At 39.1% G+C, this 12,268-nt stretch overlaps 1 protein-coding gene across 3 annotated transcripts; it reads left to right on the forward strand.

Moving 5' to 3' along the window:
• VBP1 (VHL binding protein 1) lies at window positions 1-7,395 on the forward strand. 3 transcript variants are annotated; one of them, XM_026674645.2, is made up of 6 exons: window positions 1-177; window positions 2,779-2,903; window positions 3,918-3,984; window positions 4,325-4,423; window positions 5,182-5,320; window positions 6,408-7,395. In XM_026674645.2, exons 1-6 carry the CDS (start codon window positions 70-72, stop codon window positions 6,476-6,478), a joined length of 609 nt encoding a protein of 202 aa, XP_026530430.1. In that variant the 5' UTR covers window positions 1-69; the 3' UTR covers window positions 6,479-7,395. The 3 variants fall into 3 exon arrangements, with proteins under 3 accessions (XP_026530430.1, XP_026530431.1, XP_087828172.1); XM_026674646.2 differs by having other exon boundaries at window positions 2,783-2,903; XM_087972046.1 differs by lacking the exon at window positions 1-177 and adding an exon at window positions 2,286-2,389 and having other exon boundaries at window positions 2,783-2,903.
• The last annotated feature ends 4,873 nt before the right edge of the window (window positions 7,396-12,268 follow it).

Genomic DNA, 12,268 nt, shown 5'->3' on the forward strand with positions numbered 1-12,268 from the left:
GCCTCCAACCGCGCATGCGGGCGCGGGCGTGACGGCGCGCGCCAGCCGCGGTCGCCTTCCCTCCCCAAGATGGCGGCGGCCACCGGCGGCGAGGCGGTTTGTGGCGACGGCCCGGCGAGCGGCACCGGCGACGTCGGCAAGAGGGGTCACCTGGGCATCCCCGAGGCCGTTTTCGTCGTAAGAAAGGGAGCGGGGGAAAGGTTTGGCGAAGCGGGCGGGGACGCGGGGAAAGGCAACGGGCGACGTTCCAACCGCCCGCTTTCTCCTGCGCATGCGCGCTCCGTTTCTGTCAGGGGCGGTTAGGGCCCGCGCGGCCGGGCGTTGGAGGTAGACTGCCTGTCTCCATGGAGGCTCCTCTCCGGCCGGGATCGGCGAGGCTACTCGGTGCTTGTCCTTGGATGGAAAGGCCCCGTTTCTTGGGAAAGAAGTGATTGGGGGTGGGGGGTGGGGGAGGCGTCGGCTGCCTAATTTACCGGTATACTGCTCTTGAAGGTAGAGGCTCATTCTGTTCAAAGACCTTCATGGACCAATCCGTCTCTCTCTTTCAGCCCAGCCCCACCTCACAGGGTTGTTGTTGTGGGGTAAATAAGAGGAGAAAGGCGTCTTAGATATGCGCGACACTTTATTGGCTTGTTCAATTTATTTGCCCCCCTATCTTGCTCTGGGTCTGCTCTAGGCAGCTTGAATTATTTGTAAAAAAAATAAATAAAAAATAAAGGCAGGATCTAAACGAAATAAATAAAGCAGTTTCGTATAAAGGAGCTAGTCCGGTTTTGCTTCGATAGATCCAGGATGTCCAGCTGCAGCAAATGTCTGACTGGTGTCGCTTTGGGGGAGCATCCCCAGCAGGTAAATGCTGGAAATGAATCTTCTAGGCCAGGGGTGTCCAACCTTGGCCACTTTAAGCCTGGAGGACTTCAACTCCCAGAATTCCCCAGCCAGCAAAGCTGGGGAATTCTGGGAGTTGAAGTCCTCCAGGCTTAAAGTGGCCAAGGTTGGACACCCCTGTTCTAGGCTGTGGGGAGCTTAGTTTTCCTGCGTGGCTTTGGTGCCCTGCAGTGTAAGGGTGGGACTGAAAGTGGTTTTAAAAGGAGATTGTGGAAGATGAGTGGGAAGATGAGCGGGTCAAGAGCTAGCTTGGCTCAGGAGTCAGAGAAAGCAGGCTGGAAACCGGGAGCCTATGAGTTCTAGTCTTGCCTTAGGCGTGAAAGCCAGCTGAGTGTCCTTGGGCCAATCACCAGGAGACAGTGAGTTCTAGTCCTGCCTTAAGCACAAAAGCTATAGCTGGTACCTCTTGGCCCAATCGGGAAACGGAGTTCTAGTCCTGTCTTAGGCATGAAAGCCAGCTGGGTGGCTTTGGGCCAATCACCAGGAGACGGTGAGTTCTAGTCCTGCCTTAGGCACAAAAGCTATAGCTGGTACCTCTTGGCCCAATCGGGAAACTCAGTTCTAGTCCTGTCTTAGGCATGAAAGCCAGCTGGGTGGCTTTGGGCCAATCACCAGGAGATGGTGAGTTCTAGCCTTGCCTGCTGGGTGATTCTGGGCCGCTCATTCTCCCTCGTCTCCAAGGAGTCAGCATTGGCCAAGCAGTTCCAAAAAACTTTTGTTCTGAAAAGAGCCCCCGCAGGGACTTGTCTAGGCAATTGCTCAGAGTCAAGACTTGACTTAAAGGCAAAGACAGAGCATTTTGGCATTGGGATTGAAGGCACCAGACTTGGGATTGAAGGCACCAGACTAGGAATCCAGTCTTGAGTTCCAGTCCTGCCTATGAAATGAAGATAATTGGAAGATCTGGGGACACTCCCTCTCTCATAGCCTTATGAAGAAAGCAGTGTGACAAGCAAGCACAAACCACTTTCAATAAAGAGCCATTTAGGGATTGTGGCTTCGGTACAAGGCTAGGCCCCAGACACAAAGCTATACAACCTTAGACACAACCTTAGACACAAAGCTATACAACCTTAGACACAACCTTAGACACAAAGCTAGCCAGTTAACTGTGGTCCCAGTCAGTCTCAACCCAGGAAGAAGGCAAGGCAAAACAGACTGCAGGAATCATCCAGAAAGCTACCAGAGGAAAGCTACTAAAGGCACAAAAAAACAAAACAAATCCCCCCCCCCCCCAAAAAAAGCAGGATTCTTGTCAATATTTGTCTTCAGATGCTGAAGGAGCCAGATTGGTTCCTGGTTTTAAGCTCCTGTATCACAAACCTGAATGGCAGGTTTAATACAGAAAATACTTTCTTGGTTGTAACATAACTCATTTTCCATCTTTCCTAGAATGTAGCATCTTTTCTATTGACTGCTGTTCTTTTTTTTAAAAAAAGTCTTTCATGAAATATGCTAAGCAGAGGGATAATAATCAATCCAAGGTTTCCCAACCAATTTGGTAAGCAGAGAGAGAGTTAACTCCATTATGATGTAATGCTTTGGTTTGGACCAGTCTGGGAAGACAGGAAACTTTCTGGAAGAAACATATTGTGTAATTGCCTAGGAAAGAGCATGAATCGGTCTATATTTTCTAGGAGTTCAATTCATTGCTTTGTTTTTCTTGTCCACCAGGGTTTGCTTCCCTCTCAGCTAACCAGAAAGACTAAGTTGAACCAGTAGGTGGAAATGATTTTGAAGAGCAGACCCAAGAGCATTTGGTGGTCCAATTTTCCAATTTTTGCCAATCCTTGCCAGGATGTCAAAAAGTGAAAGGGTTTGAATTATTGGCTCATCAGTTCTGATGTTGTGTTTTTGGAATTAACCATATATGTGTATTATTACTCTAAGGAAGATGTGGATTCCTTCATGAAACAACCAGGAAATGAAACTGCAGATGTAGTTCTCAAGAAGCTGGATGAACAGTATCAAAAATATAAATTTATGGAGCTTAATCTTGCCCAGAAGAAAAGAAGGTGGGTATGTTTACAATATCTTTTACAAGGGCTGTTCTAAAATTTGGATTCTTCTCTGCCAAGCATAATACGGTGTAAATTATTTCATTACACTTTTCAGACATTTCTTTCTTTCCAGTAATATTTGCATGCATGCATACATACATCTTTATAGCAACTGAAATATGTATGTTTTAATAGATAACTTATTCCCTCTACACTACAGGAAGTCTTCCAATCATCATATCCATCTAGGTTATGGTATTTATAACTAACTTCGTGCTTACTAATTTTCAGATATTCATAAGGACACATCTATATGTTGTGTGTCCTGAAACATATTTGAGGTTATCGGCAGAAATTGCATAAAATGCACTAAAATACAGTAAATTATTCTGCCACAAGTAGAGCTTTTGATGCTTATTCCCCATTCAGTAATAGGGAACACTAAAAGTTATTTTAAAAATAAAAAAAGCTGTATCAGCTCAGAGGCAAGTAAACTGACAGTAGGTCCTAGTTCTTACATTTATATCTGAAGAGAATTCTTTTTATGTGTTGTGTGAGGGGTTGTCGTGCATAGTCACAATGGTATGTGCAAGTAACTTATTTGTGACTCAGCTGTTTTCTTCCTAAGAGAAAGTTTAATATCCGCTGTCTCACTAGTTGGACTGTCCAGGAAATCAATTCTATAGAAGGCTTAAAACAAAACTACTTAAGATTGGCTATAATACCACAGTTTTGCAAGTTGGATTGTGCTGTACTTCTATCCCCCCCCTTTTTTTTATTCCAGTGAATCAGGAAAGTGTGCCTGAACCAGTTCTGAATGTTATCTCATCTTTCAGGATTTAAAAAATGCTTTGCCTCTTTTGCCTCGGTAACAGTTACTGTATATTTCTGTCAAGATTCCTGTAGATTTCTGTCAAGGTCATCTTCCTTGCCCTCACTTTCTACATTTTTAGTCTGAATCAGAATGTTGGATGTTTTTTCCCAAATAAAGAACGATAAAAATAATATTTAAAATGTTTTATTTTACAGATTAAAAAGCCAAATTCCTGAAATTAAACAGACATTAGAGATCTTAAAACACATGCAAAAGAAAAAGGTAAGTACAAGCAGTCCTTGATTTACAACCACAATTGGGCCCAGAATTTCGTAGGTAAGCAAGTCATGCCCTATTTTACGGCTAACCCTAACCACTTTTGAACATTTATCTGAGTGAATTCCTTTGGAAATATAGCATCATTATCCGTGTCCAATTGAAAAATAAAATAATTCATTCGCTCTAAGCAGTATTGTTCCTGGACAAATTCAGTGAAATATCCTATCTTGTGCATATCACTACGCCATTAGTTATAACAAACAGGTTAGCTTTCATCATGATATAAAACTAAAAGTACTCTACAGACCATTGCTTTGATTATGTTGATTTACCTTTTCCAAAGGAATCTACAGATCTGATGGAAACCAGATTCTTATTGGCAGATAATGTCTACTGTAAAGCATCAGTTCCTCCTACAGATAAAGTTTGTCTTTGGTTAGGGGTAAGTAATTAGTAGAAAGTGAAGCATCTCTTCCGATGCTGAATGTATTTTAGTTCTAAATATGGTTGTAACATATTGGGAATTTTCTAGTAAAAATTAAATGTAACTTATTTGCTTACATGGTAGGAATCTCTGTCTTTTAAGGCAGCACTAGTTTTGTTTTAAATAATTAGAAAACCTACGCCACTTTCAAAGGGAGCCCTGGGATGTTATTTTAGCAAATTTATTTCAGATGCTGACACCAAACTTTGCTTTGATGTTTGAGACTAAACTTTGAAACTCTTCCTTTTTTTATTATTTTCTGTTTATTATGTCCGATATGGCAAACTATAATGTGTAATTCTCTTCCATGGCTTCATAGTAAAACATAGTTTGGCAGTTTGGAAATAAACAGAAAGTTATACCCTGAAACAATGTATGAGTTGCTGTTCAGTAATGTGATTCTCATCTTCATGGCACAGTTCGAAGATTACCTGCATCCATCATTTTTGCAGTTTTCAAGATTCATTAATCTGTTAGGAGTCAGGTTTCTGGTTCCACAGGTGTTTGCTGATAACTGGTATTAAGTTCAGCAAAACCAATAGAGAGGAATGGGCAAACTCAGAGGTCACTGTCCTTAATCCCAATGACATGCCTCTACTTATGCCTAGAGCATAAGTATAAGGTCAGCATCTTCCAGATGGCAAAAGCTAAGCTTCAACTCTACCTTGACTTTAAGGAATCATAAAAATATGTTTTCATTTTAATGCTGCCCTTAGGCCAATGTTATGCTGGAATATGATATTGATGAAGCCCAGGCACTGCTAGAAAAAAATCTTAGCACAGCTACAAAAAACCTCGAGTCCCTAGAAGAAGATCTGGATTTCCTTAGAGATCAGTTTACAACTACAGAAGTCAGTATCCTTTTTGAGGTTCAAATATTAGGTTGGAATGGTCTTGTGCATACCTCTGCTTGTTCATTGCATTTGCACACAGTATCAGGTGTCAAGGAATTGCAGTTCCAAGACTTGTATTTCTGTTGTGTATTTCAGCCAAAGTGGACTCTCGGAGCCAGGTACCATCAAATCCACTTACAGACAGTGGATGCATAACCAATGAAGGATCTCTGGGGGGAAAAATGATCTGTATTATCTCGATCATTGATAACATAGCTCCTCTGTCTTGCATATCACTTTCATTTTTTTTTTTTTTGGATAATGTGCAGATTCAATCTGGAGTTTAAGCTCTTTCCTCTTACAAGCAGTGGTTTCCAACATTTTCAGCAGGGGTGGGGGGAGCCCTTTCAGGAGAAATTCCAAACAGTCTTTTATAGAATCTTTTCTGAAGCAGGTATAGAAAATACATTGCATTGCTGAGTAGGCTGATTATTCTCTCTGCCTATCTCTATGCTCATTCTTGAATTGTTGCTGTTTTCTCACTGGGCTGCTTGTTAAAAGAATAATTGATTTTCTCTTCTAATGAATTGGAGCCTGGAATAATCATCCCTGTATCATTATAAGCTTCTACTTAAGCAAGATATGGAAAGAATTTCACCCCATGTCTACATTTAGTAGACAGTGAAGCAGTTGATCTTATAAACAAATATCAGCAAATTTTTCAAAACTACACAAATAAACTATCTGGCTGTCAATATTCTATTTTCTCAGTTGAGAGCAATTTTATTCAAGTGAGCATTGCTGCTTCTCCAAACAGGGAGGAGATCCGGGAGGTCCTAAATGGGGAACTTTACAGGGGGTAGTGAAGAAGCCGCCTTGAAATTTGTTACCAGCATTCCTTGGTCTATCTCTGTTGGCTGTGGAGTTAGGGAAGTTTGAAATCCACCTGGAAGGCATTGGCTTTGGAAAATCAGCTTTCCTATTCCCTAAGCACCATTGAGGAGCCCTTTATATTCATAAACAAACCTGCCTTAGTGTCAGCGAAGCAGGAAAATGCAAGGGAATTGTCTCTGCTTTTGAACCGTACCTTCCTTAATCTCTGTCTTCAGATATGGCCAGAGTTTATAACTGGGATGTAAAGCGAAGAAACAAGGATGACCCTCCTAAGAACATGGCATAGTTCTGCTAGTTTTAAATACGGTTTTGTTTTTTTTTCTTATTTTTAAACTACCGTTCGGTTCAGCCTTTGATGGACTGTGTTTAATTTAATCTTTTCGGTTGTTGACATAATGGCGAGCATCTTTTTTTGTTTTTTTTTAAAAAAGGGCAAATCTTATTTGGTCCATGCATGCTTCATGCAATTGCCTTGTTGGAAAAGGAGCCACAACAGTATGTAGTGAAGAAGCCCCTCATCAATCTGGGATTTGAGTCAAGGGAATTAGAAAGGGTCATTTTGTAAGTCACAGATAGTCTTTGATGTTCAAGATTTATTAAGGAGGTCCACAGAATATATCATGGGGAAAAACGTACAGCTGATGTGACAAAGTGAATAATACAGCGTTGTGTTTTTGGCAAATGACCCTTTTAATCTCACCCTCCAGACGTTCTCTGTTTAATTCTGTTCCGGAGAATGGCTCATCTTGGTACTTCAAAAGATCACAATTAGCCTTTGAAGGATTAAATAATAAAACACTGAATCCTGTTTGTGGTCTTAGTTGGTTCTTATATACGTAAACATCAATTCCTTCCGATTTTTCAAACGGGCAGCCAAAATTTTTAATACTTTGCTGCATTTTATTGGCATGCTAGGCATTCCTCCCATTTGGTCCAGATGTCTCAACACCTGCAAGGATACTTGCTGCAACTTCTGGAAAATAAATGGTGTATTGCAGCTCAGCCGTGTTGTCAGGTTGAATGTTATTCCCATGTTACTTATTAAGGAAGCCTTGCAAAAATGTTGCCTTGACATCTTTTCTTTGAAGCACACCTGATGGCCAAATTAGCAGTGTAACTATCGTAACTGCTCAGGTTTCATTTTACCATTCAGTGCAAATGTTAACTGGCTTCTAGTTTCATTTAATAAACAATGTCTGTAAAGTTTTGTACTATTATTTCATTTATATTAAAATAGTGAAACTTAAAATGTGCTAACATTTCCAAAATGTTTCTTGTTAAAATAGTGCAGAAATAGGACAAAACAGTTGCATTAGGCATATACTTGAGAAAAAATAAAGACAGGTTAAGTAAATAACATACAGGTATATTCAAGAATGGCGCCTCAAGATGTTACATCCTCAAGGTTCCAAAGTAATTGTGTTTTACCAAAAAAGAAACCAAAAGAAGGATATTTTGTTTAGTTCAGTTTCAGTAGAAACAAAAGAAGCAATCCTCCTGATTATGAAAAACTCAGACATTAACATACTTATATTGCCAAAAATCTATTTTGTTGCATAAACATGCAACTTTCCAGTTGCTTTGTTAAATAAAAAAATACAAATATTTCTTTGCAGTACTCCCAAAGTGGATATATAATTTGATTAAAATTATCAACACTTCCTTAAAACCAGTGTTTATTATTACTATTAAAAATAACTGTATAATACTTCAAAAATATTTAAAATCAATATTGGCTTCTGCACCATGATGAAATCAGTACCTGTATACTATGAAGTCTTTTGGTCCTTTTTCCCAATAAGAATAGACTCAAGACTGAAATGACCTGGATATAGGCAGCTATTAAAGCAAAATTCTGGGAATTAAGTCTCAATCTATTATTCTACTAGAGCAGTTCTGCATATTTTTCCATCTTTCCTGTCCTGTCCCCCTCAGAAAGGGGCTGTTAATCTGCAATGCATGATACCAATAAGACAATAGCTCAAGGGGTTATCGTGGTAGTCATCCGATTGGAATATGATCCCATTTATGTTGCTTAGAATCTTTTCATCCCGGTTGTGCTTAATGACACGCTTTTAAAATATTTCAAACAAAGGGACAAGTAAAAACAAAAAACCACTGGATTTCATGGCAAACAGTGGGTGTGTTTTATTTTTAACCTAATCTGTGGGGGAAGGGGTTTTTCTCCCCACCACAGTTCATGTATACAGTTATTCAAGGTTTCATGAAAAATGGCGGAAAATAAAAAATCTTTACATGTATTGCATGTCACATGTTCACATTAACTGCTTTGCTAAGCGCGAGCATAATTTTCATTCACACACAGCTGAATACAACATATTGCATCACATTTCATTACAGTCATATAACAGAAAGCTAGCAAAAATGTACAATATAATTCTACATCTGGAGGGTCTGGATTTTTCTTTAAATCCAGCATGCAGACTAAGATTGTGAACTTGAAACTATCAGATAGAAAACGGAGCTTCCTACAGCCTTGTTTAGTCCTTTCTCTTGCACTAGTCAGAAATCTAGTCAAATCGGTTCAGAAAATCAGGTTTACAATGTCAAGTCCCTTTTTTTTTAAAGGACAGGAATACTTTTTTTTCCTGTCACACCCTTGGTACACAATAGTACAGAGGGGTTACAAATGTAAATTATTATAAAAAGACTAACGGGTTTTTATCAGAAGTATTAGACCTTCCATTTCATTTAAATATATTCTGTGTGTCTTTGTCATCCTAATTATACATAATACTACAAATCCTTTTTTTAAAATGGTAGTAAGAAAAATTAATCACATAAATAATCTTAGCACATGGCCCAAAAGGCCATTAGATCTTCCTACATGATCTTCTAGATCCCTCCTTTTTCCTGTTTGATCGTATGATTACTTGGAAAATTTACTGAAAGTGTATAAAAAATGCTTTTGCCCAGTAAATTTGACAGTTCTAGGGAAATTTCTAATCAAGGAAAAACAGTTCCGTCACCTGCCATATCCCTAGGAGAGATGCAGTGTTCCCGAGACAGTAAAAAAAAAAAAACCCCAAGGAGGATCATACTTGAGTCCATTTGGACACAACACTGAGATATATATATGTATAAAGTCAACTATGGATAATGTTAGGTTTGGAATCAAAAACTCCCTGGGGTTGGTGAGAGTTCACAATTTAACTATACATGTAGAAAGACCTCCGTTCACTCCATAACCCATCCAGTAAATGCTGATTGAGACGTTCTTGATGTTGGACTTCAGATTAGACCAACTTGGATTTGCACATGTTCAATTTTGTCTTAACATCAGGTAAGTGCCATTGGCTGGATTCCTATAAAATGCTGAGCCACCAAAAGTACTTAACCAAGTTTAAAGCGACCAAAGGTTAGGGTGCTGTAAGAATACCACCAAACTGGGCCTGAATGCATCCTGAAATCCAGAGGAAATGAGTTGCGTCACTGAAAAAATATATCACAGAATAACAGAGTTGGAAGGGACCTTGGAGGTCTTCTAGTCCAACCCCCTGCTCAAGCAGGAAACCCTATATAATTTTAGACAAATGGTTGTCCAATCTCCTCTTAAAAACTTCCAGTGTTGGAGTATCCACAAATTTTGGAGGCAAGCCTTTGCACTCATTAATTGATCTCACTACCAGGAAATTCCTCCTTAGTTCTAGACTGCTTCTCTTGATCGGTTTCTATTCTTGTCCTGCTTTTGAAGAATAGGTTGACACCCCCTGCCCTTTGTAGCAATCCCTAAAGTATTCAAAATTACACTGCTATGTCACCCCAGTTCTTTTTTTCATTAAACTAAACACACAATTCCTGCAATCATTCTTTGTATGGTTTAGCCTCCCAATTCCCTAACCATCTTTGTTGCTCTTCTCTGTCTTGATCTCCCATTAATGTACATGGTTCCATAATAGCCCAATTTTTAAACTGTAGGTGCGCATACGCACAATGTACATGTATATGAAATATTCTCTAGAGAATTGAACAGCACATGGAAGAGTATACTGTATAAAGTTCATATTTATAAAATCACTTCTGAATTAATTATTTTGCTTTAATGAATCAACTATTGCAAGTCCAGATGAAATCTACAAGCAACTGTAACCTAAGATACTTAAGCATATCTTTCAACACTTGGTAAACAGGCATTTAAAAAGTAGTTTAACTATTGCCTTAATTTGATCACAGAAATTATCTGAAGTCACAGATAATCTGAAGATTATCTAAATCATGCAGAAACAGGAAACTATAGAAGAATCTCAGAATGAAACAAAAGTTCAAACGAATGTACTGACACTCATCAAAAGTATTACATGGATTTATCATCACTTCCTCCCAACCTTTATTCTGCTTTCTGAAAAAGGCTATTTTTTTAAAGGTGCTCTAACATTTTGTCAGCTGGATAGATTGACTCTAAAAAAACAATTTGATTAATTGACATAAACTGATAACCCCTCCCTTCCTGGGGAAATAGACCTTTAAAAAAAAAGCATATTAAATGCAAGCACATACCAGATCATAAGCAGCAATCCTTTATGTGAGAAGCTGGAATTTTTCTACAATAGTAATGTCTGTTTGTCACACCCACACAGATAACTATCTAAAAAGAACCCAACCTCTTTGTTTCATAGAAATGTTCCCCCCTCCCCTGTATGCAGGTTTAAGTAATTGTTCAGCAGATATTCAGATGATTGACTAAAACGTCTTTAACTAGTTAATAGGCAGAAGAGTTTGCCTTTCTATCTTTATTCCTTATATAAAGCTACAATTTGAGCCAGAGCATGCAAAATATAACCAATCCTACAATCTATTTTACTCCTGGGTTCAACACTAGTAACATTCTTGAAATTAGTCTAAATCTGACTTACTGATAAAAAAAATTGTCTTGAGTATATATGGGCTTCCTCCCTTATTCTATTGTAGTACTATAAAAATGTTGCCCAATGGCCTTAACAAATGAGATGTATGTTTACTTGTGTCTTCTGCTGATTATTACATTATTACCATCACCTCCAAAAAAGAAAACACCCTGGGTGTATATAGGTCTTTAAAAACAGTATAGCCCTTTTCTGCCTCAAAGCAAATTATTTTGTTAAAAGAAAGCAAGACTCCAATTAATATTGTTTCTTTTAACATTGGCTTCTTCCTAAATGTTTTTCAGAAATGTTTACAATGCTCTCAAGGAATCCAACCCCCGCTTTCCTTCCATTCTGCAGATTCTCAGGTGGCCATAAAAAAAAAAAAAAAAACCCAGCTCCAGATGCAAAATGATCAACAAGAAAAAAAAAAAAGCTGGTGCTGAAAATGCAGAGATTCATCTTGGCTTTAAAAACAGTTTCCCATCATTCAGCATCTCCCAAACGACATATGTCACTTGCAAGTCGCCGATTTCTTCCCTCTGCTCACAATTCATCTCTTGGCAACCAAGCGGATCACTTTTTATTTTGAAAACATTGATTTTTCCTCTAAGAATTCCAGGTTGTGTGTCACGAGTGCCCTTGCTTAACTAATCTAGCTTGCTTTCTTAAAGCAATGCCTAAATGATTGATCATATGTTCAGAAGGGAAAGAAAGGCCTTTAAAACTACAACACTTGCAAGTTAACCGACCTGCAAAAACAATGATTGCTTTGCATCTCTTCTCTCTTGTCTATCTTACCTTGCATCCTCTTTCTTCTCAGCTGGGACTTGCAGGAAATGCCACGTGCAACAAGCAGGAAGCATGGTTTCAGTGCTACTTCAGTTTTAATCAAAGTTGGCTTTTTTCCAGAAGAAAAATAGAACCTCCTTGATTAAAATTCTTTCACATACACACATCAGCCCCACTCTTCCTATCCCTTATAAGGCTGTTAACTTTCTAGGTGGCCCAAGCAACCTCCAACATTTCATTAAGGGATGTAGTGGGTAACGAACTGGACTTACATCAGGGTGATTTAAGGAGGTGATCATGGGGTGATCAAGGTCTTGCTGTGGGGTTTTTCTGGAGAAAAATAAAGGGCGGGGGACCACAATGTGCCCTTAGGCTTTTGAAGGAATGTGGCTATGCATCTCATAAAGAACCAATCAATATTG

This window comes from Notechis scutatus, chromosome 10 (genome assembly GCF_049901735.1).
Source record: "Notechis scutatus isolate UNSWTSFEM ecotype Mainland chromosome 10, rNotScu1.2, whole genome shotgun sequence".
Lineage (NCBI taxonomy): Eukaryota > Metazoa > Chordata > Lepidosauria > Squamata > Elapidae > Notechis > Notechis scutatus.